General features: G+C 39.9%; 1 protein-coding gene across 3 annotated transcripts in view; it reads right to left on the bottom strand.

Moving 5' to 3' along the window:
- Positions 1–24,712, bottom strand: part of borcs5 (BLOC-1 related complex subunit 5) — an 89,362-nt gene that overhangs the window by 18,092 nt on the left and 46,558 nt on the right. For all 3 annotated transcript variants that reach the window (XM_043709463.1, XM_043709462.1, XM_043709461.1), the window contains one exon: positions 6,318–6,475. In XM_043709463.1, coding sequence (XP_043565398.1) covers positions 6,318–6,475 — 158 coding nt within the window. The remainder of the gene's footprint in view (positions 1–6,317; positions 6,476–24,712) is intronic.

Below are 24,712 nucleotides of genomic sequence, written 5' to 3'. Positions count from 1 at the left end.
TGTTGGACTGGTTTGGGGGCGGGGCCGGTGTTGGACCAGGTTAGGGGTGGCTTGCGGTGTTGGAACAGGTTTGGGGAGGGGGGGGCAGGTAGGGGGAGCGGTGTTGGACCGGGTTGGAGTGGGGGGTGGGGTCTTGCACGCTGTCCTGCTGCAGTCTCCTGAACATGGAGCAGACTTTAAAAACTCCGAGCCCCAGAGTGCCCGCCCATCACGTTTGGATAATGAAGGTTCCCCTGTACAAGGATGTTGCCAGGGTTGGCAGGTTTGAGCTATAGGGTAAGACTGAATAGGCTGGGGCTATTTTCCCCTAGTCCATCAGGAGCTTAAGGAAGTCTTTACGGAAGTTTATAAAATCATGAATGACATGAATGGGATGAATAGCAAAGGTTTTTTTCCCCAGGGTAAGGAAGTTCAAAACTAGAGGGCATAGATTTAAAGGTCAGAGGAGAAAGAATTTAAAGGGACATAAGGGGCAACTATTTCATGCAGAGGGTGTTGCATGTATGAATTGAGCTGCCAGGGGAGGTGGAGAAGACTGGTACAATTACATTTAAAAGGCATCTGGATGGGTACATGAATAGGAAGGGTTTTGAAGAATATGGGCAAAATAGTGGCAAATGGGACCAGATCAGTTTAGGGTATCTGGTTGGCATGGACGGGTTAGACTGAAGAGTCTGTTTCCATTCTTTACATCTCTATGACTCTATGTTTGGCCTCTTGTGCATTCCTAATTATCACCATATCTTAATTTGTCTGGGTCCCAATTTCTACACCTAAACGACTCCACGTTGCTTCCCTCTTAACAATTTCCCTAAAACCATCCTGAAACCAAACGTTTGGTCGCCTGACCTATTTAGTTTGGTGCCATTCCTTGTCTTATAATGCTCATGTGAAATGCCTTTAATTATGGAAAATGTGACAAACACAAATTGTGAAGATAATCTAGATATCAAGTGTGCCACTTTGCAGCTAACATTGCTCTATTGTGCAAATGCTATATACTGTTTAGAAAACAATAAGACAGATACTATCAATCCCTTTGGTAATTAATAAATACGCTTCTCACCAAAAACTTCACCATATTGTGTACTTGATATCTGATTCCCTGAAGTGAAAGGGAGATGAGGAAGAAACAAGGTAGGGAAGAGCTGGAGGTTACTGGTTGATAGCTGACTCATGATTTCCCACTGCTACCAGTACACGAAGCCAGCAAGAAAAACCATTTAACAGAAAAATGGGATTTTGAAGCAACACTTCCATAGCCTTGATCATTCCATGGAAGTTGGAGTGGATGCTTTAATTTGTGGTGGTCTGTTACATTGTAGACAATCTGGTCTTCATGGGTATTAAGGGATTTTTGCAATCATCTCAGGAGATAGGAAGGAGGCAACGGTTTGCACATTCACTTCCAAAAAGGCTACTAGCACCTCAGTCACCTTGTGTTCTCGCGAATACAACTTCAAATCATATATTGATCAACAGTCCCATTCCCTGCAATTAATCAATCATTTATGGAAATTCATGAAAGGATCATGCATGTCAAGGTACAGATTTCAAGTAATTGGCCAAAGAAGCAAAAGCAATGAGGAAAAATAAACTTTTTCTATGTAGTGAGCATTTAGAATCTGGGAGGCAATACCTGAGAGTGTGAGGTAGGTTCAACCAATACAAAGAGCTACTTCAATGTATGAAAATGTCAATTTCAAAATACCTAGAAATGATTTGGGATTTTCATTTACTTAATAGTTCAATACATAGGCAGGACTTTAATAATATGACTATGCAAAAAAGATAAATATTGGTAAGAGGTATTTAGATTTAGGTTTAGTACAGCCTTGAAATTAACTTGCATAATTCAGAGTAGAATAGTGTATTGGAAACAGCTAGCGTTTGGAACATCTGCAAATATCTTTAGATACTGTGTAATACTTGGCATGCAGCTTAGAATTACAATATAAACATAATTTAAATCACTTCTTAGATCATCACAGTTCCGTCACTTAAAATGAAACATAATTTCCCAACTAGCAATAACAAGCTGAATCAACTGGAGTTTATTTACATTTGCACACACAATTATACTCTTATTTCATTGCTCCAACTACTCATTCACATTTCATAAAATAATAAAAAAAAACAACTAACCTCAACCCAGAGTAACTTACTAAAGTACCCATTAACCCACTAAAGAAAGAAAAATCTTCAACCTCTTTAGGTATTACTGTTACTGCACTATAGTCCCACCGGAGAGGTCACTCATGTCTTGTTATGCTTTCGTTTCCACTTGTTTTTTCCTTCATGCCACCTCAGTCTCCCACTTCATCTGCTCTCTTAGTGTTTTTAAGTTGATTTCACTCTATTCACTCCAACTTTCTTTTGCTTTCTCTTCTTCCATCACTGTCTAACTGACAGAAGCATAGCACAGAAGTGGGTATTTAGGTCACAGTACCAACTGGTCAACTAGCTCCTTCTCCTTTTCTTTTGCCCAATTTGAGGCCTGCAAATCTTCCTCAAGTATAAATCCAATGCCCTGTTGAAAACAATTTTCAAATCTGCTACTCTCACTCCTTTCAGCAGTGCAATCTGAATCACAACAACCGATTTCACAAACGTGCTTTGCCCTACGTTGCTTCTAACTCTTTTTTCCCCTCAGATATCCTCCATTTAATGACTTTTACACACTGAAAACAGATTCTTCTTATTTACTCTAACAAAGCTCTTTATGATTTTGAACAAATTTCTCAAATATCACAGCTTCAATGACAGCAACAGCAGTTTCTCTAACTTGTTCAAGTAACCAAAAGACTTTCACCTCGAGCATAATTCTGTAAATCCCTCTGCACCACCTTCCCCCAACCTTCTCTCTGACCTATCACCTCCATCCCCATCCCCATTCACCTATTGTACTCTTTGCTTCCTTCTCCCCAGCCCCAACCACCCCCCTCCCCAACCCCCCATTTATGTCTCCACCCTGGAGGCTCTCTGCCTACATTCCTGATGAAGGGCTTTTGCCCGAAACGTTGATTTTCCTGTTTCTCGAATGCTCCCTGACCTGCTGTGATTTTCCAGCACCACTCTGATCTAAACTCTGGTTTCCAGCATCTACAGTCCTCATTTTTGCCACCTTGTATATGCCTCACGAACTGTATTAAAGCCTAGAACTGGCTACCTGGGGCCTAGCCTATATTTTAAGATTTAACTATGAAATCCCTTTAGAATTCTATGCTTCTATTCAAGACCCAATAATTCCTTATGCCTTTTTAAAAATGTCTTCTCAACTTGTCCTGGCACCTTCAAAGACTTGAGTATCAACACCCTCAGTTCTCTCTGTTTCTACAACCACTTTTACACTGCAATAACTATGCCGCCTCAATCTTCCTATCAAAAGCAGTTAACACCTCACTGCATTAAATTTCATCTGAAAACACGTGGACATAAAACAAAGATAAATTCCACCATTCAATAATATCATGGCTGATCTCTACCCCAACTTATCCCAGAGTCCTTGATTCCCTTAATAGCAGGGTGACAAATTCTGGATTAAAAAGAAATAAGGCACACTTTACATCGAAGGTCACTGGCAAGACCCTGGGAGTGACTGCAGCATGCAACCCGGCCAGATTCTGAAAGTGCCACTGGGACCCTTTGAGATTACTTTCTATGAATATAAGTTCAAACCATAACAGATATCAAAAAGAGCAGTGGGTGATATAACCAACTCTTGTGTGTGGGGTGTTGTTACAACCAAACATTATCCCCAGAACAATATCTCCTCGTTATTCTCCTTCCAGCCTTGGCTATTATTTCTTTTCATATTCATTTCAGCACTACTGTTCAGTTCTATTAGCAAGTCCATTAAAGGGTTACTTTACCTTCAGAAAATCGATATGCAGAAGTGCACTAATCTCATCAATCCTTCACATTACTTCAAAATAACTGAATAAAATTAGCCATATGTGAATTGTTCTTAACAATTCCATGTGGTTTCATCTATTATCCCACATTTTCCCAAATGCCAGTTAATTTTATGTTAGATCACAACCTCTAAAAGCATCCAAACCACAAATATCAAGATATAGCTGCTGGGTTTATTCCTTCTTTTCAGTAAGACAGGACATAACATTGGCAATGGCCCAGTTCATTTGGACCACTTCTATAACAGAGTCTGATTGGAAAACTGTGGTAAAGCCTCCATTCCACTCTTACAGTGAGGAGGTGAGTGTGTATTGTCTTAATTAGAAGACATGGTTCCAACTCCACCACAACTCCTCCCGAAATGCAATTAATAAAATAGGGGCTTGAACACTAGTCTTAGACTGGTGACCATAACCACTATCATTAATTGCTGCAAAATCCCATCTGGTTCACTAATGTCCTTTAGGGAAGGAAATCCAATATCCTTAAATGGTCTAGCCTCCACATTTATCTCTATCTACCATGACAACTCTTAACTGCCTTTTGAAACATCCTAACAAGCCACTTCATTCAAAGACAGCAAATGCCAGTCTTGTCAGCCACGCTCGCATCCCATGAAAGAATTAAACGAGACCTTTCCTCAGGAAGCAATGATATATTTCATCTACCCCACAACATCCATCAGCATTGAGCACTAATAGCCTTTTAAGTGCTTCCTCTTCATCCACTTTTGATATTTTTCAATATTGTTCCTATCTTCTCCTTTACTGCTACACTGCATCTATGTATACGATGGAAGGGGATGCTGCCAAAGTACTCATTTAGTGTCTTAACCACATGCTCTGCCTTCATAAAATAATCATCTTTTTGGTCCCTAATCAGGATCACTTTTCTTTGGATTATCCTTTCATGTTTCTAATAGAGTTTGGTTTTCCTTTTATACTAACCACTAACCTATTCCCATTAACTCTCTCTGACCCATTTAATTTCCTTATGCAGATTTTCCATTCCCTTTTAAATTCAGCTTGACTTTCCAACAAATTGTTCAGCTTGGTTCTTAATTGAATTTTGAACCCAAATGATAACTATCATAATTTGCTTTGTCTTAAATAAAAACTGATACTTCTTTCTATCTCTTTTCTTTTGTTTATTCCACTTGTTTTCTCTCGCTTCGCTTCATCTGTCATTGGCTCCCTTACTTCTTTTATCTTTCAGCAATTATTTTTAAGCTAGTTCTTGTAGTTATGGAGTTGTCACACAATGTGCAGTATATAAAAGAGGAGAGAGCTACAGGGCATAGGTTTAAAGTGAGAGGAGAAAGATTTAAAAAGACCTGAGGGGCAACTTTTTCATGAAGAGGGTGATGTGTGTGTGGAACAAGCTGCCAGAGGTGGAGATGAGTACAATTACAATATGCAAAAGGCATCAGGATGGGTATATGAATAAGAAGGGTTTAAAAGGATATGGGTGAAATGCTGCCAAATGCGACTAGTCAGATTAGGATATCTGGTTAGCATGGAGAGTGGGATCAAAGGGTCTGTTTCATGCTATATGACTCCGACTCTAATGACTCCATTGGAAAGTATATGGAGTAGGACCATGAAAAGTGAACAAAAATTGGACGGTAGTATGTCCGAAAGGGAATAGAGGGGGAAGCTGACCTTTCAAAAAGGAGCAGAGAATAGATGGCTGGATTTTAGAAGGAGCAGCAATTTGACAAGCTGACTTCTGCTAAATCTTGATCAGAACTGACCCAAGAGGACCAGTGCACAAGGTCCTCATTTATGCAGACAGACATGACTCTTGCTCAATTTGAAATGTTAACTCTCCAAAGATGCTACCAGAACTATTGAGTATTTCAACCACCTTTCTATCTTCACTACCAAAGAAAGACACATACTGTTTGCAAGTGTGAAAAGTGCTCAGACATATTTAATAGGAACTATACTAACCATATTTTGGCCAAGGAATATTACCAGGGCACAGTAGGAGAAAGCTTTAGCACACTTGCATTATATCCAAATGGATAATGCTTAACAGCTGACTGGATAAAATAAAATAGTAATTCACACTATATATTTTGTTAAACATTTTCCAATCCCTGGACTCTGTCTCAGATTTTAGCTATTTATTAATTGTATCAAATATACATGATCAAATTACAAGAAGGATTTTAGCGCAAGAAAACTCAGTAGTAGAGTAGTCTAAAAAAACTTAGAAAACCAACACAAAATGGAGAAATATGCTAGAGATACTCCAAAATCCAAGTCAGCTCAAACAGAAACAGCAAAACCTATTCTATTCAGACATTTACAATAATTAGAAGAAACTTGGTCAGAGCTACTTACAGAAGTTCACCTGGTACATCTTATTTTGTCTTCTATTTCATTTCTTTCTCTTACCTCCTTGATTCGCTTAACAAGTGCATTTTGATCAAAAGCCACTGCCTCCGCACACTGGCGTAGATGATCTTGGTAGCGTGAACAGAGTTTTAGGACTTGCTGTGAATCTAGCTTCTCCAATTTGTTGCCGCTGGTTGTAGTCTGACCACTTAATAGTCCTGAGAAAACACAAGAAAAATGAAATTAGATTACATAACATAACCTATCAGCCAACTGACTAAGTTAAGCCTGCATTTTAGCTTCATCATATGATAGTTCACTGAAAATATCTTCATAAAGTAAATCATTCAAGAACAATTATATACAAAAAGGAAAAACACACAGATTCAAGTCGGAAACAAAAAATAAAGACACACTATAAAGAATAAGAGGTTACGTAGTTGGTCTCAGTCCAGCCAACAGTTGCCAGCAATGGCAATGTTTCTCAGCTTGCAGGTGAAAATCTAGCTGCAATACCATTGGGAACAGACTCCAATAAAGCAACAGAAAAAGGAAACTGGTCCTATTCCATTGCGCAGAGTGACTACACATCCATGTTTTCTCAAGGATAGTTCTAGGTTAACATACCCTGTCGCCAAAACAGTGTTCTTGAAAGAGTTTCCAGTACATCAAGGAACATCGTTGAATATTGTGATGTTTAATCTTTCCACGTTGGAGTATATTTAATGTATAAATGAAGTGCAGCGCAGAGTACATAGTTAAAGTCGCCTTGAAAAAAGGTGGTTGTTGAACCTCAAAATAGAAATAAGTATGGAGAAATTTCCAAAGTGTTTCTAAAACACTTATTGCTATTAACTTAACATAAACGGTGCAACATTTTTGCAGTTGCCATAGTGGAGACTGACTGAATAGAATACAACATGCAAAATTCAAGTGAAAATGGTGTTCAAACACACATAAGTTATTTCTTTTTAAAAAAAAGAATTTTCTATATTTATGACCAACTGGGAGAGAAACAGTGGAGGCAGAAGACCTATTAAAGGAAACAATAGCAACACGAAACAAAGCTGTTCGCACAGCATGAGCTAATTCAAATTTTGTTATTGATTTTTTTGTTGCAGTTGAAAAAAAAAGACGAGACAGTGGGTTGGAAAAAAAAAGTCCCTCTACACAGTGTTGCTTAGAAAGGGAGCTTGAATGCATTTCAATAGTGTGACATCACATTTATGGTAATTGGCTGCACATTTATTTTCTACTTGCTATGTATATGTAAAACTTCCGATACATAGCCTGGTAAAAAGTTTTCACTTTTTAACATTGAACAACCTACATTCTTCATCCTAGTTACGTTTTTGATCTCCCACACCGTGTAACCCTGGATTTGGTTTAGAATGCATGGTCACTACCACAGTTTACTTTAAAATCTATAGAAGTTTAATTATGGATATCTTTTCTCTGAAAAAATCTGAAGGAGGAGAGCATATTTTTTAAGCTTTGTACTGGAGTGTCTTGTTGACAATTACTTTAAAAAGAAGTTCTGATTTTGCCATTATTATTAACTATTGCAATTATTCAAAGAATAATTAAAAATTATTCTGCCTTATTAAAAATCAACAAGCAATATTTTTGAGAGCTCAGTTATATCCACTGCAAAACACAGTTTTGCTCACCTTGTTCTTGGGATTGGGATCTTTTTTAAATATTGGTATTAAATTATTTGCACTACAAATGATTACAGTAGAAAGCATACACTTCACTGCAAACAAATATGCATTGTAAATAATCACAAACATTGATATTTGCTTTTCAACATATTGTAGAATTAATTTAAATGTTTTAAATGTTTATTTTCAAACTGAATGCACATTGCAGAGTTTATGTCTGTCAAGCAGCTTCAATACAGCCTTTCATAATTTCAGCATAAGCTACTCTCAAACATTTGCGATTCAACAGCTGTTGATTAGTTACTTCACACTACACAGTGGATTACAAACAGGAATTCATCAGCAGTATTATACATTTCTGAATTAACAACTGTACATTTCACATTCTTTCACAAGTTCTGGAATGCTGAATGCAGCTTTGGGTGATATTTCACAAGTGCATAGTGTCTCAGTGTTTAACTGGCATGAAATAAATTTGCTTCAGAGAGGATAAGATACAATAATACAAAAACAATTGAAAATAATTGAGACCTATAAAATATTCTGAACATAACTCAATAGCTTGCATAGAAATACTAAATATTGTTTTGAAACATTGAAAATGTAGCTGAAATCAGCATTCTACAGCCCCTACAACAAAATGAAATGAAAACCTGCACGTTTGTAATTAATCAGAGTAAGAGCATCTTTTTTTTTCCCCAGTTAGTCAGTTGGGATAAAAGTATACTAAGAGCATTAAAAGGAAACGATAAAAAGAAATTTGAACCTCTTCCCTTCCCTTCTATTCATAACTCAATTGCTCAATGTCCAAAGTTAAATCTTTATATTACAGAATGCCATTAGTGGTATATTGTACTTGTCTGACAAAAGCTGAGCAAAACACCAGCTTTGGTGCAGTATAGCAGGAGCTTTGGAGACCATAGGCTAGATTTTCCTGTCTTCAATGCCATAGACAGGATGTTCGAATATGCAAACCTCTGGTTGTTTCCGCTGTTGCGGTCCTTGTGGTCCCTCAGTGCTGCAGGCCCAAAGGACCAGTAGCTCTGGACCTTTGATGGCCATTGGGACAGGTGGGTTACACAAAGGCAAGTTGGAGACTGCAAAAGCATCCCACAAGGATGTAAATGAAAATAAAATATCAGAGCCACATTTCACAAGTACATTAACCTGTTAAGGTCCAACATAATAACTCATCAAGAGACACTGAAAAGCTGTAATTAATGTGAAATTCTAGCTTGTTACTGTTGTGTGCAATTATTGAGAATGACTTGAATGCACAACTGAAAACTGGTCATTTCTAACCAAAACCTCAGTTGCTTTTAGAAAAAGAAATGGCAATCATGTCAAATTTAAAAGCCTTAAACCAATGATTCAAGTAACTGACCCACATCCAAGTTAAATAAAACTGTCACAACGGACAAGAAACCTAACAGGGTGTCAATTTCTTGAAAAAATTAAATGAATTGACCCATTTCAAAAACAATTCATGTATTTTCTCTTAAACCTTTCAAGCAACCCTGCTCTACAGAGGACGGTCTGTGAGCAAATCAGTATAAACAAACATCACTAGGACCTCTTTTGGCCCAAAGCTCATTCCAAACAGGAAGGTGTAGTTTATATCACACTAAGCCCTCATATTGACAGAAGAATTCTCAACAGACCAGCTTCATTCAAATAAGCTAAGAGACCAACTTTATCTTTTTTATAAATTTAACTTACTTTTCTAATCAACCTATTCAGGGATAGATTGAGTGAATCCTAAGAAGGGTATAAAGGCAGTAGGAGTATACTTAAGAAGGAAATCAGGAGGACAAAAAGGGGGCATGAGATAGCTTTCGCAAGTAGAGTTAAGGAGAATCCAAAGAGTTTTTACAAATACATTAAGGACAAAAGGGTAACTAGGGAGAGAATACGGCCCCTCAAAGATCAGCAAGGCAGCCATTGTGTGGAGCCGCAAGAGATGGGAGAGATATTAAATGAGTATTTTGCATCAGTATTTATTGTGGAAAAGGACATGGAAGATATAGAATGTAGGGAAATAGATGGTGCATCTTGAAATACGTCCATATTACAGAGGAGGAAGTGCTGGATGTCTTGAAATGCATAAAGGTGGATAAATCCCCAGGACTTGATCAGGTGTACCCTAGAACTCTGTGGGAAGCTAGGAAAGTGATTGCTGGGCCTCTTGCTGAGATATTTGTATAATCGATAGTCACATGTGAGGTGCCGGATGACGGCTAACATGGTACCAATATTTAAGAAAGGTGGTAAGGACAAGCCAGGGAACTACAGACCAGTGAGCCTGACGTTAGTGGTGGGCAAGTTATTGGAGGGAACCCTGAGTGACAGGATGTACATGTATTGGGAAATCATGTCTCACAAACTTGATTGAGTTTTTGAAGAGGTAACAAAAAGATTAATGAGGGCAGAGCGGTGGACATAATCTATATGGACTTCAGTAAGACATTCGACAAGGTTCCCCATGGGAGACTGGTTAGCAAGGTTAGCTCTCATGGAATACAGGGAGAACTAGCCATTTGGATGCAGAACTGGCTCAAAGGTCAAAGACAGGGGGTTGTAGTAGAGGGTTGTTTTTCAGACCGGAGGCTTGTGACCAATGGAGTGCCACAAGGATCGGTGCTAGGTCCTCTACTTTTCATCATTTATATAAATGATTTGGATGTGAGCAGAAGAGGTTTAGTTAGTAAGTTTGCACATGACACCAAAATTGGAAGTGTAGTGGACAGCGAAGAAGGTTACGTCAGATTACGATGGGATCTTGATCAGATGGGCCAATGGACTGAGGAGTGGCAGATGGAGTTTAATTTAGATAAATGAGAGGTGCTGCATTTTGGGAAAGCAAATATTAGCAGGACTTATACACTTAATGGTAAGGTCCTAGGGAGTGTTGCTGAACTAAGAGACCTTGGAGTGCAGATTCATATCTCCTTGAAAGTGGAGTCGCAAGTAGATAGGATAGTGAAGGAGGCATTTGGTATGCTTTTCCATTATTGATCAAGTACAGGAGTTGGGAGGTCATGTTGTGGCTGTACAGGACATTAGTTAGGCCACCGTTGGAATATTGTGCGCAATTCTGGTCTCCTTCCTATTAGAAGGTGTTGTGAAACTTGAAAGGGTTCAGAAAAGATTTAAGGATGTTGCCAGGGTTGGAGGACTTGAGCTACAGGGAGAGGTTGAATATGCTAGGGCTGTTTTATCTGGAGCGCTGGAGGCTGAGGGGTGACCTTATAGAGGTTTATAAAATCATGAGGGGCATGGATAGGATAAACAGACAATTTTCCACAGGGTGGGGTGTCCAGAGCTAGAGGGCATATGTTTAGGGTAAGAGAGGATAGATATAAAAGAGACCTAAGGGGCAACTGTTTCACACAGAGAGTGGCACGTGTATGGAAGTGTTGGAGGCTAGTACAATTGCAACATTTAAAAGGCATCTAGATGGGTAATATGAATAGGAAGAGTTTGGAGGGATATGGGCCAGGTGTTGGCAGGTGAGACTAGATTGGTTGGGATACCTGGCTGGCATGGACAAGTTGGACTGAAGGGTCTGTTTCCATGCTGTACATCTCTATGACTCTATAGAGCAGGTGGGACTGAACTAGCCTCTCAGTCCAGGGGTAGGGACACTATTCCTGAGTCACAAGGAGGCCCATTAATTTCAGACTGCAATTGAACTGAAACTCCACCATGCGCCATGGCAGGATTTGAACCTAGATCACCAGAACATTACCTGAGTTTCCGGATTAATAGTCTAGCATTAACAGCATTATTAATTCACTGTAAGAGACCAACTTTATCACAACCTATAGGTAACTGAAATCAAGTTAATCTCATTTCACCATTAGCACCTTCTTAAATTGGAGAAAGTTCAAAAATGATTTACCAGGATGCAGCCAGGACTAGAGAGTTTGAGTTATAAGGATAGGCTGGGACTTTTAATGAGGGGTGACATTATAGAAATTTATAAAATCATGAGGGGCATAGATAAGGTGAATAACAAAGTTCTTTTCCCTAGGGTGGGGGGAGTTCAAAACTAGGAGGCATGTTTTTAAGGTGAGAAGAGAAAGATTTAAAAGGAACCTGTGGGGCAGCTTTTTCACACAGAAGATGGTTCATGTATGGAATGAACTGCCAGAAGAAATGGCAGATGCAGGTATAGTTACAACATTTAAAAGACGTATGGACAGTTACATGAATAGAAAAAGTTTAGATGGATATGGGCCAAATGCAGGCAAATGGGACTGGTTTTCATTTGGGAAACTTGGTTGGCATGGATGAGTTAGACTGAAGGATCTGTTTCCGTACTGTCTGACTCTATGACTCTAAGGGTGTTGCATAGTTAGAATCAAACTTCAATTACACACCAATTTTAAAATTCACCTATAGCATTCACGACAATTAAAGTATATTATTCGTGCAGCGTACCACTGGATCATTTCTCAATCTGTCACTGACAGCCTGGATCACATACAGTTGCACATAACCAAGGCTACAACCTAACAATTTGACCTCAGTACTCTACAAAGAGTTGTCAGGTTTCCACAACATAAAGAAATTGTACTGGTTCCCAAGTTTTCAGTTTAAAAAAAATGTTCAAAGGATGTGTCACTTCAAAGTTTGTGAGAAGATTTGTAGCTCGGGTGCTCGTTGTTGTGGTGGTTCTGTTCGCCGAGCTGGGAATTGCCGCTATAAATACTGGAGGAAACAACACAGAAGCGCTTCACAGGAGGGTCCCAAGCACTGAGGATGTCACCTAGACAGGGGATGAAACGTCTGCAACACAAATTCCCAGCTCGGCGAACAGAACCACCACAACAACGTGTCAATTGCTAAACCTGTGTTTATTGCTTATCCCTAATTGCCCGAAGGGGTGGACAGTTGCCCTCTTGAACCACTTCAGTTCTTGGGGGGTAAAGTACACCTACAGTACTGTGAGGGAAGGGCTTCCAGTATTTTTCATCCAGTGACAGTAATGTGGCTTGGAGGGGAACTTGTAGCTGGTGGTGTTCTCATGCATCTGTTCCATAGTCCTTCAGAGGTTGTAAGTTTGGAAGCTGCAGTCAAAAGGAGCACAGGTGAGTTGCTGCATGCATCTTGCTGATGCTATGCACTACAGTGAAGACAGTAAATGCTGAAGGTAGTGGATGAGGTGCAAATCATGCAGGCCAATATATTCTGAATGACAAGTTTCTTGAATATTGTTGGAGTTGTGCTCATCCACGTAAGTTCCAACTATTCCAAACTCCCGATTTGTGCCTTATATTTGGTAATACAGGCACTGGGGAGAAAGAAGGTGAGTTACTTACCACCGAACTCCTATTCTCTGACCTGTTTGTGTAGCCACAGAGTTTGTTTGGTGGTTTGGTTCAGCTTCTGGTCAATGGTAAACCCCAAAATGTTGATAGGGGGTGGGGGGATTGGTAATGCCATTGAACATTAGATTCTCTCTTGTTGGAGATGTTCATTGCCTGGCACTTATGTGGCATGAGCATTTTATGCCACATCAGCCCAACTAAGCCTGGATATTCTCCAGATCTTACTCAGGTCTCAAACCTGAGACTGCTAACTCTGTGCAACATGCAGTCAGATTTGCTACCTCTTGGAAAATAAACAGAGCCTGCATAATTTCCATTAAACTGAATGCTCACCACAGGCTGCATTTCAGTATACAAAACTGTATTTAGATTAGCCTTAGTTTGAATATACAGTATGTACATCCAAAAATAACACTTTCAGCAACTGTTTCAAAAGTAATTGTACTTATTATGCAAATCATGCATGTCAATTAAGGTTTTAAAAAAACTCAGTGACAAAGCATTTTCTTGAGGCATTAAATAAACTGCACACTACTCAAACAAAGCTCAGTCCAGCCTATTTATACCCTAGCTATTTTCACTAAGAATTTAAGGCTGACAAGTTAACCTTTCACAAGGCAAACAGAAGTGTAACAATTCCCATAGTGACCAAAAGATGTTTGAATATGATAACATTAAGTTAGCAATCTCACTCAGAATGAGTTCAGAATTTTTTTTGTTGGAAACAGAAAACAAAGTCTATGTTCTATGTTTCCAGTAGGGGGTGCTGAGTTGGAGATTCAAGTTGTTTCAGACTTTTTTCTGCATCTGGCTGTCCTATGTCTGAACTATTGCTATTAGTGACAAAATGGCCTAACCAGAAAAATGTTTTCCATTTCTAGTGCTGAAGGTCAGCTTGATAAATTCAAGTATCCACTATGAAACAAACTGTAAACATCCAGCTTTCAGCTTCATGCAAGCAACGTATTTCGTTTTGAGAGAGTCATTTTCGTCAGAAACATTGTTCAAAAAGTTTTATAAAGATATACTTTATTGTTGCTAAATTTGAAGCAATTTTCTTTTTATATTTGCCCCATAGGCTATATCCTGTGCCATCACTTGATGAACATACTATTGAGGTAAACAAATGCTGGAAATTGCACATAAAACAGGTTCATTCCATTCCCCACCCCCATAGAACACACCAATAAAATCACTGCAGTAAAAATAATCACAATCTCAACTGTACATTTTGCATTTTAAGGAGCTAATTTGTGAATTAACAAAGCAGCAATATCAATTTTACAAATGTGGAATAGCAAAATTTGAGGTTATAACCACAAAACACTGGCCTCAAAAGAATAAAGCCATAAAATCAACTTGATTTTAAAAATCTGACTTTGTTATGAAGGTTTGCTTATATCAAATGTTAATTTCTAGCTCATCAGCTGGACACATATATTGTACTTTTTAAAAAATACAGTTTTTTTTGTTGGAACAAGAGACTTCCAGCAAGTGGCCAAATCTAATTAACGTCAGTCCATCTCCTGCATTCCCATTCCACTGTAAGGAAACAGCAAATCTCCAAAACTCGTTAAAGGCAATGGCTCACCTATTGATTGTAAATTACTTATTCTTACACCATCAGTGAGCTATCTAGAGAAGCACCTACAGTATTCAGCAACTGAAAACAAACCATTCCAAAGCTCATCATTCTTTCCTATTGTGAAGATTATCTTCCACACTAGATTTGATCAAGCCATAATTGAAAAATACAGTTTGTTTGAATTACTGGTAGTTGGAGTGAGAAGTTGTACGACAAACCAAGCTCTCTCTCTGTGCTCAAATCATGTTTTTTTGGACTTGACCAACAATTGAGTGAATCAAAATTACACGATACTGTAGGAATAGAAGCTCCTGCCTACCCTTCTTGCCTTAACAAAAATCTTGCACACTGTCTTCTAATTTGGCTGCTCTATTTTTCTGCAGTAGGCAGAAATTTTTAAAGAAAGACTTCAACTCCACAGCAACATCTGTGGGATGGGGTGGGACACAAGAAATATTAGTCACAGCTTTAAACCACTTTCTGTCTTGTTTTCAAGGCTTTGGGTTCGACCCATGGTTACCAACCCTCCCAAAATGACCAAGAGTCCGTGGAAGTCAATAGCAAATTCCTGGCGATTCAAAAAAGCATTTTAAGAAATTTTAAAACAATATTTTAAGTAAATCACTCATATAATTTATACTGAAACTTTGGCAGAGAGTCAAGCTGATCAAAACAGTGATCTCACTGTATTGAGGATGTAGTTCACAGCCAGTTATGTAATCATTTAAACTTGCTATTCACTTGTATCTGTACCACGCATGTGTACTGCACACTGCTGCCCCTTTTCTCACCAAAGCTGAATCTCAAGGAGAAAAGAAGCAAATGGTGACAGACTAAGTATCTGTAAAAATAGAACAGCGTTGACATGGCCTTGGGGCAGTAATGGTTGCTCAGTGGTTAACACTGCTGCCTCACACTACCAAGGGTCTGGGTTCAATTCCACTCTCGAGCAAATTCTGTGTGGAGTTTGTACATTTTCCCCGTGTCTGCATGGTATCCTCCAGGTGCCCCACTTTTCTCCCACAGTCCAAAGATGTGCAGGTTAGGTGGATTGGCCATGCTAAACTGCCCACAGTGTCCAGGGATGTGCAGGCTAAGGTGGCTTAGCTACAGGAAATGCAGGGTTATAGGGATGGAGTGGGTGTGGGTGGGATCCTCTTTGGTGGGTAGATGTGGACTCAAATGGGCCAGATGACCAGCTTCAACACTGTAGGGATTCTATGATTCTACAAAATCTGTAAGCAAAGCACATTGAAATTCTTGAACATAAGTGAAACAGCGCCATATATAAAAACAAGGTTTTTCTTAAAGAGACAGAGGTGTCACAGCCATCACAGCAGTATTCAGAGATGAAATAACTGAATGATCATCCAGTGAGGCTTTGTGGGTGGAGCTAAGAAATAAGAAGAAGATGGTGACATTATTGGGGTTATACTATAGGCCCCACATAGTCAATGGGAATTAGGAGGAACAAATATGCAGAGTCACTGGGAAGAGTTGCAGGAGCAATAGGGTTGTCACAGTAGGGGATTTTAATTTTCCTAACGTAGACTGGGACTGCTAGAGCATTAAGGACTTAGATGGAGTGGAATTTGTTAAGTGTGTTCAGGAAAGCTTCCTCAAGCAATTTATGGAGGGTCCTAATCGGGAAGGGGAAAAACTCTACCTACTCTTGGGAAATAGGCAGGACAGGTGATAGAGATGACAGTGTGGGAGCACTTTGGGACCAATGATCACAGTTCTATTAATTTTAAAATAGTTATGGAGAGGGACAAAACTGGTCCACAGGTTTAGGTTCTAAATTGGGGCAAGGTGAATTTAAATAGCATTCGACAGGAGCTTGCAGGGGTTGATTGGAATAACTTGTTTGTGAACAAGGGGACCTCTGGCAAGTGGGAGGCTTTTAAAAGTGAGACAGCTAGAATTCAAGGTCTACACGTTTGCGTGCAGGTGAAGGGCAAGGTTGATAGGAGTAGGGAACCCTGACAGGAGATATTCAGGCTTGACCAGAAAAAGGTGTGGCTCAGATACAGGCAGCTGGGATCAAGGGAATCCCCAGGAGTTTACTGAAGGAGGAAATCAGGAGGGCGAAAGGGGACACGAGCTAGCCTTGGCTGAGAAGGTTACGGTGAATTCAAAGTGGGATTTTAAGTATATTAAAGGAAAAAAAAATAACGAGAGAGAACAGGGCTCCTCAAGGACCAAAGTGGACATCTATATATAGAACCGCAGGAGATGGGCGAGGTTTTAGATTAGATTACTTAGTGTGGAAACAGGCCCTTCAACCCAACAAGTCCACACCGACACTCCGAAGAGCAACCCACCCAGAACCATTCTCCTACATTTACCCCTTCACCTAACACTACGGGCAATTTAGCATGGCCAATTCACCTAACCTGCACATTTTTGGACTGTGGGAGGAAACCAGAGCACCCGGAGGAAACCCATGCAGACACGGGGAGAATGTGCAAACTCCACACAGACAATTGCCTGAGGCAGGAATTGAAACCCGGATCTCTGGCGCTGTGAGGTAGCAGTGCTAACCACTGTACCACCCAAAGGTTCTCAAATGAATATTTCTCCTGTGTTTATGATGGAGAAAGACATTGGGAACTTGGGGAAGTTAGTGGTGATATCTTGGGAACAGTCCATCTCATAGTAGATGAGGTGTTGGATGCATTATATGAAGGTGGATAAATCTCTTGGTCCTGATCAGGTATATCCAAGAACTATTCAAAAGGCTACAGAAGAAATTGTGGGCACCCTGGCTAATAATCTTGCATCATTGTTAGCCACGGGTGAGGTCCTGGAAGACTGGAGGGTAGTGAATGTTGTGCCATTATTCAAAAAGGGCTATAAGGGAAAACCTGGGATCTATAGACCAGTAAATTTCATATCTGCAGTCGGTAAGTTACTTGAGAAGATTCTGAAGGACAAGATATACACGCATTTGTAAAAATACCTCTCAAATTTCTTAGAGTGTTGTGGCTACTAAGGATAGCTGGTCGTGTCGTTTCGTGCGTCGTAGTAGCCACACACGCAGACAACAAGCAACATGAATTCGACTGGGACAACACTACTATCATAGGGCAAGCCAGACAGAGAACAGCCAGGGAATTCCTAGAGGCATGGCATTCATCCACAAACTCCATCAACAAACACATCGACCTGGACCCAATATACCAACCACTACAGCGGACAGCTGAAACTGACAACCGGAAGCGGCAGGGACAGACCACTATAAACACCGGAGGTAACATCAAAGAAGCGCTTCGCAGGAGGCTCCCAAGCACTGATGATGTCGCCTAGCCAGGGACGAAACGTTTGCAACAAAAACTTTCAGCTCGGCGAACAGAACCACAACAACGAGCACCCGAGCTACAAATCTTCGCACAAACTTTGAATTTCTTTGAGTTCTTTGATGAAGTGACCAGGAAGGGTGACGAAGGCCGTTGTCTATATGGATTTCAGTAAGGCCTTTGATAAGGTTCCACATATTTGGCTGTTCTGGAAGATTAGATTGTATGGAATCCAGGGCAAGCTGGCAAACTGGATACAAAATTGGCTTAATGGTAGAAAGTGGAGGGTAATAGTGGAAGGATGCTTGTCGGACTGGAGGCTTGTGACTAGTGGAGCGCCTCAGGTGTTGGTGCTGGGCCCATTACTGTTGGGAGCAGGAACAGAGAAAACTGGAGTTTAATTTCCATAACATTCTGTTGTTTAACAACATAAATTTGATGGAGTGCAGCGTTTCAGTAAGACAGCTCACTCCCACCTTCTCAAGGGCTTATAGGAATGGGGGATAAATGCCTCCGGGGTCAGTGCTGGGCCAATTACTGTTTGTAAATTATGTCAATGATTTGGATGAGAATGTTCAAGGCATGATTAGTAAGTTTGCAGATGGCATTAAAATTGGTGATATTGGGGACAGCGACGAAGGTTATCAGAAATTGCAGAAGGACCTTGATCAGCTGAGGAAGTTGGTTAAGAAATGGCAAATAGAGTTTAATATAGATAGATGTGAGGTCTTGCATTTTGGAAAGTCAAATCAAGATAGGAGCTTGATGGTGAATGGTAGGACCTTAAGGAGTTCAGTGGAACAGAGGGACCTTGGAGTTCAGGTTCACGGTTCCCTGAAAGTGGAGTCACAGGTAGACAGGACAGTGAAGGTGGCTTTTGGCACTCTGGCCTCAATCGGTCAGGGCACAGAGTATAGAAGTTGGACAGTTTTGTTGTAGTTGTACAGGACAATGGTGAGGTCGCACTTGCTGTTCAGTTTTGGTCACCTTGTTATAGGAAGCATGTTATTAAACTGGGAAGGGTGCAGAAGAAATTTCCAAGGATGTTGCCTGGACTCAATGGTCTGAGTTATAGAGAGTGGGTGGACAAGCTAGGCCTTTTCCTTAGAGTGTAGAGATTGAGGAGGGGCGGAAATCTTATAAGAAGATCATGAGAGGCATGAATAGGGTGAATGCACTCAGTCTTTTTCCCAGCATTGGGGAATCGAAAACTAGAGGGCATCAGCTTAAGGTTAGTGGGGAAAGAATAAAAGGGAATCTGAAGGGCAACTATTTTTTAAATAGAGGGTGGTACATATATGAAATAAGCTGCTGGTGTAAGTGGTTGAGGTGGGTACATTAACAACATTTAAAAGGCATTTGGATAAATACATGGATGGGAAAGATTTAGAAGGATATGGGCCATGTGCAGGGAAATGGGGTTAGTATGGAACAGTTTGGGCCAAATGGCCTGCATCTGTGCTGTAGGACTGTATGAGATTATATTCTGTAGTAGATTGAGGGCAATGTAGACAACATTTTTTATGTTGTATTTGCCTCAAGTATGACACTGAATCTTAGAGAGGAAAATAAATGCTTCTACTGCTCAGAATTATCAGTCTTTTAACCAGGGCAAAAGTCATTAGACAAGGGAAGGTTGGTAATTCTATGGAACAGTTAGGAGATTGTTATTATGTACAGGTTAAACTAAGACTGATAGGATCAAAGACATGATCATTTTCAAGAGAAATAAACTCCTTGTCTAGCTTCAGCCACAGTTGGCAACCCTGACGCTAGCTACAGTGAGAGGAAATAGTAAGCTACAAACAGTGACCTGGGTTCATATGGCCTGTAACCCAGCCAAACTTATACTTCACTGCTCTGTAATCTGAATGTGCGTGAGAATTTCAGATACATAATTTAGAGCATATAATTTAAATATTTTACCTAGGCTGGTTTTAGTGTAATACAACTAACCTCGAACTTTGTTAAACTCAAGATAACCTGCCTGGCTAGTTCCTTCTAATCACAGAATTAAAAATACTAAAGTACACATTAAACTGGTGAAGATATCCTAATCCAAAACAAAACCCTGTCATGGTCAAATGAGGAGTGGGGAAAAAAGGAGGGAAGTCCTTCAGCCCCTCCTTACCAGGTTTTGACAGCTCTTTTAGTGATGACTGATAACCAGACAGACAGAGATGAAGAGGATGTTTTTCTCAGAGGATAGTGAAACCTTGGGACACTTTGCCTCAAAAGGCAGGTTCTTTGAATATTTTTAAAGTGGAGGTCAATAGATTCCAGTTGGGAAAGGGAACCCAAGATTTTCAGGAAGTAGGAACAGATTACTGCTGATGCTGGATTCTGCACTGAAAACAACAAATGCTGGAGTTCACAGCAGGTCAGACAGCATCCATAGATAGAGCAAGCTAATGCTTAAGAGTCTAGATGACTCTTCTTCAGAACTGAAGTGAAATGAAGTGTGGAGGAGACAGCATTTATGCTATAGTTTGGGAGTGTTGGGGTTCTTTGGGATAGTAGCTGTAGGGTGCTGGTAGAGAAAAGATGTTGATAGTCAGAGTGATCAGAATGGGATAATGGCAGAACAACGGTGTGTCTCCTGCCAGATTTGAAAGGACAGTAACTGGAATGGGGGTAGATCGAAAAGTAGAATTTGAAACAAACAGGTCAGCCATTATTCTTATTAAACAGTGGCAGGATCACGGAGTCAAATGGCCTACATCTGCTCCTATTTCATACACATGTATCAGCAAACGGGAAGATGATTCATCTTGGGTTTCACAACCTAGATTCTTTTCATCAGCTTAGCCCAGGCTTTAAATCTGAGGCTCAGTTTCTACAGATCAATATAATTGAGTCATCAAACAATCAATACATGCATCAGCAGATATCCTATGGTGTTAATAATCATAGGTCAGGAATACCCAAATTTACAAACAGAGGAATGTAATCTTCAGGTCCGTTGATACATATGAAATAAGAGCATATGTAGGCTATTCAGTCTCGAGCCCACTTGTTACACTTTGGAATGCACAATGCATTATTCTGCTGGCGAGATAAACAGTGTACAGTTACAAAGTCAAATTACTTTTAAATCAACTGCTTTAAGTCAATTTTTGGATTAGTGGTGCTGGAAGTGCACAGCAGTTCAGGCAGCATCCGAGGAGCAGCAAAATAGACGTTTCGGGCAAAAGCCCTTCATCAGGAATAAATGAAGGGCTTTTGCCCGAAACGTCGATTTTGCTGCTCCTCGGATGCTGCCTGAACTGCTGTGCTTTCCAGCACTACTAATCCAAAATCTGGTTTCCAGCATCTGCAGTCATTGTTTTTACCTGCTTTAAGTCAATGTTTAACTGATGACTGGTCAGGAATCTTTACAAATTTAATCTCAGAGCATGCACTGCTTAATACTTGCTGTTACTGGTGCAAAACATATTGCACTCACACCTAGACTTCTGCTTGTGTTAACGGAATGAAACTGCTCTAATCGAAGTCACAAACAATACTTCGTGTCTATTCACCATCCCTTGTTCCAGCTGGTTTCCAGTCTTTAACTACACAGTTCTCCTGCAATGTCCCTTTTTGTCCTGCTGAATGGGACTATCCTTGTCTATCCAGTCACAGACAAATAATTTCCTGCAAATACCTGCTCCTTCACTTACATCTGGATTCCCAATGATGTACCTTGCTACCCTCCTGTTTCTTGAATATATTTTGTTAACACTAATATAATCTGACTGACTATATCAGATTCTGAGACCAATCATCTGATGAAGGAGCGGCGCTCCGAAAGTTAGTGTGCTTCCAATTAAACCTGGACTATAACCTGGTGTTGTGTGATTTTTAACTTTATATCAGATTCCACATGTATTGGCCTCATCCAACCCTGCCTCTCTCCACCTGACCACACGAGTTGACAATCTGTTTATCCGACACCCTGTTTTGGAGGATTTAAAATTCCCACCAATTAAGCAATGGCTGCAGTCACCAATTCCATTCCCTCTTCACTGATTCCATTATACTCCATAACCAGTGCTTCATGCTGAATCAGATGATTTGCAACCGTAATATTTTCAACGAGGTTTAACTTTCAACTCCTTTTCTTCTGCATTACTTCCATCGATATATCACCCGTCTCTATCCCTGTATGTTAGCTCATCTGCTACAGAAACCTTATCCATCATTTTAGTACCTCCAGAATCAAATTTCCCATGCACTCCTGATCATCTTACCCTTTGGAAACTTGAACTTGTCCAAAACTTCGGACTGGATTAGAATACAGGCAGTAAAGCCCAGTTAGCTATTATCCGTGCACACGCTGACACAATGCTCCTGGTCACACCCATATATGAATTTTAAAATTCCCACCCACATTATCTCCATTTATGCAAACTGCTCCAGCCTCACAATCAAAAGATTATGCATTATTCTACAATGTTGTTCCTTTTGTCCTTCTCAGTGGTAGAGTTGGGAGATATTTTCAAAGTTTTTTTTAAAAACGGTGCACGAATTAAACTGTAAACAGTGCAGAGAGATCTGGTGCTACAGGGAGTAGATACTTAGAGGCAGGGGATCTGACCAAGTGAATTGCATAATATTGCTGTCGCACTTAGTATAAGAGTGGCGAGTATTCTTTCATATTCTGCAACATCTTAATTGAATCTTGCTGCTACTGGTAAAGCATCGAAGGATCATAAAAAAAGTGATTATTCAGAGGCTCTGACAAATGTGAAAACTTAGCTAAAAACCTTTCTTCTTGCATCTTAATTTAGAATCATCTCAAAATACCAAAACAAAATTCAGAAATCCTCTTACACCATGATCATTTGAAATCTACAGAACTCCTGATGTGTGGACACTCAGAACCACCATCTGGAACCCTCCACAAATAAGTCAGAGATGTGGACAGGTACATGACATGCCTTGATAACTACCCAAGGAACGTTGGACAGTTTAAAATGTGTTCTAACACCCTGGGCAATTCTATAACCAACACAAATTTCAGACTCACCCATGGGCCAAAATACTACAACACAGCTGACCTGATTACCCACTCACTAACTTTAAAACTAGGCCTTTAAACTCACCCGAATACAGCAGCTTGTGTTGTAAAGGGGCTGGGTCATTTCTTCCCCCAGTTCCAGAGAAATCTGCTGAATTTCCCAAGGAGATACCGTATTGCCTATCATGCCTGAAGCCAGGACCAGAAAATTCCAGAATAAATTAATATTGTCAGATCAGGAAAGTCAGTGGTAATGGGTGTTGCACTGCCCTTGACCGGCTGCCCTTTCATTTCTCATTTTTGTTTTAATTGGCAGCTTTCTTTTATTGTCCTTTATTAACTTTCATATATTTTTAGTACTTCCTCATTTTCCTTCATTTTTGGCATGTAAATTCTCTGCCTCTAATGCTATGATTAGCTTTATTTTACTTTGAGTCAATTAATAAAATCTGATGCCACAGAAAGAAGCCAATGTTTACATTTTAGGTTGCTGCTTGATGACTTAAACAACTTGTGATTGTTCAATCAGGATATCAGAAAGTTGTGAAATTCTTTGGTACCCACTGCTTGCAAAAGCACGATAATGTTGCTTACTGATGTCACATAAAATAAGTTTCTGATAGACTGGACGCATGACCTCATAACAGCTGACAGGACTTGTGCGTATATCAGCTATTAGAAGATAACTAATAATTAGTTCCATTAATATAGGAGATCATGTTGAGTCAATGTTACAAACTGTTCAGTTCTTTTGGGAGGTTTCAAGGGAGTTGTGTTTTCGGGTCTTTTATTACCTCAACTTTTTCAGTTTCTCTGAATTTGAATACTCTGAAAGGAAAGTCCTGGCATCCGAGTTCAAGAGCACTTTCAACAATTAATATCTAGGCAAGCTTTTGGTAACTTGCTGAAAAATAACCCAATTATTTTAGCGAGTGGAGTTATCCTGTTTATTCTCCTTTTGGGAAAAAATGGTAGAATATCCCAGAATTTCCTTCTGACGCTTAGCGAAGTTAAGGAGAAGTTGGGTGAGTAGAGAATTGAATTAGAGAAAGCAGATAATGGACATTTCCTCTAATTGACAGGTTATGACTAACAGGGTACCCAGATGATCTACCCTGGGGGCTTAGCTTTTCATTATATTTAACAATGACTCAGTAGGTCAGAATTTGCAGGAGTCATATTTAGTATTTACTATATTCTATAGTAATAGTGCAGGTGCAAGCACAAAGTTTCAAAAGGACATTGAATTAGTAGCTCGAAGAAAATATCACAAACACGAAACATCAACTCTTTCTCTCTCCAGATGCTATTAGACCGACTGACGATTTGAAACATTCACCTTTCGTTTCAGATTTATAGCATCTTCAGTTATTTCCATTTGGATTGCTAAATTGGACTCCTTTGTCTCCCAGCACTTTGGAAGCTGAAGTGTAATGCTCCAAAGCACCTTTTGGATTCCATTGAAGTCCTGCAACTCAGGCATGATATTGTTTTTTTCAAAATCAACCTGCTCAGACATATTATGACTCAGAGTGGGCCCGTAGATTGTGACTCTACCATAGCCCACAACAA

This window comes from Chiloscyllium plagiosum, chromosome 19 (genome assembly GCF_004010195.1).
Source record: "Chiloscyllium plagiosum isolate BGI_BamShark_2017 chromosome 19, ASM401019v2, whole genome shotgun sequence".
Lineage (NCBI taxonomy): Eukaryota > Metazoa > Chordata > Chondrichthyes > Orectolobiformes > Hemiscylliidae > Chiloscyllium > Chiloscyllium plagiosum.
The sequence above is the reverse complement of the archived record's forward strand: the minus strand, read 5'-3'. Positions and strand labels throughout refer to the sequence as shown.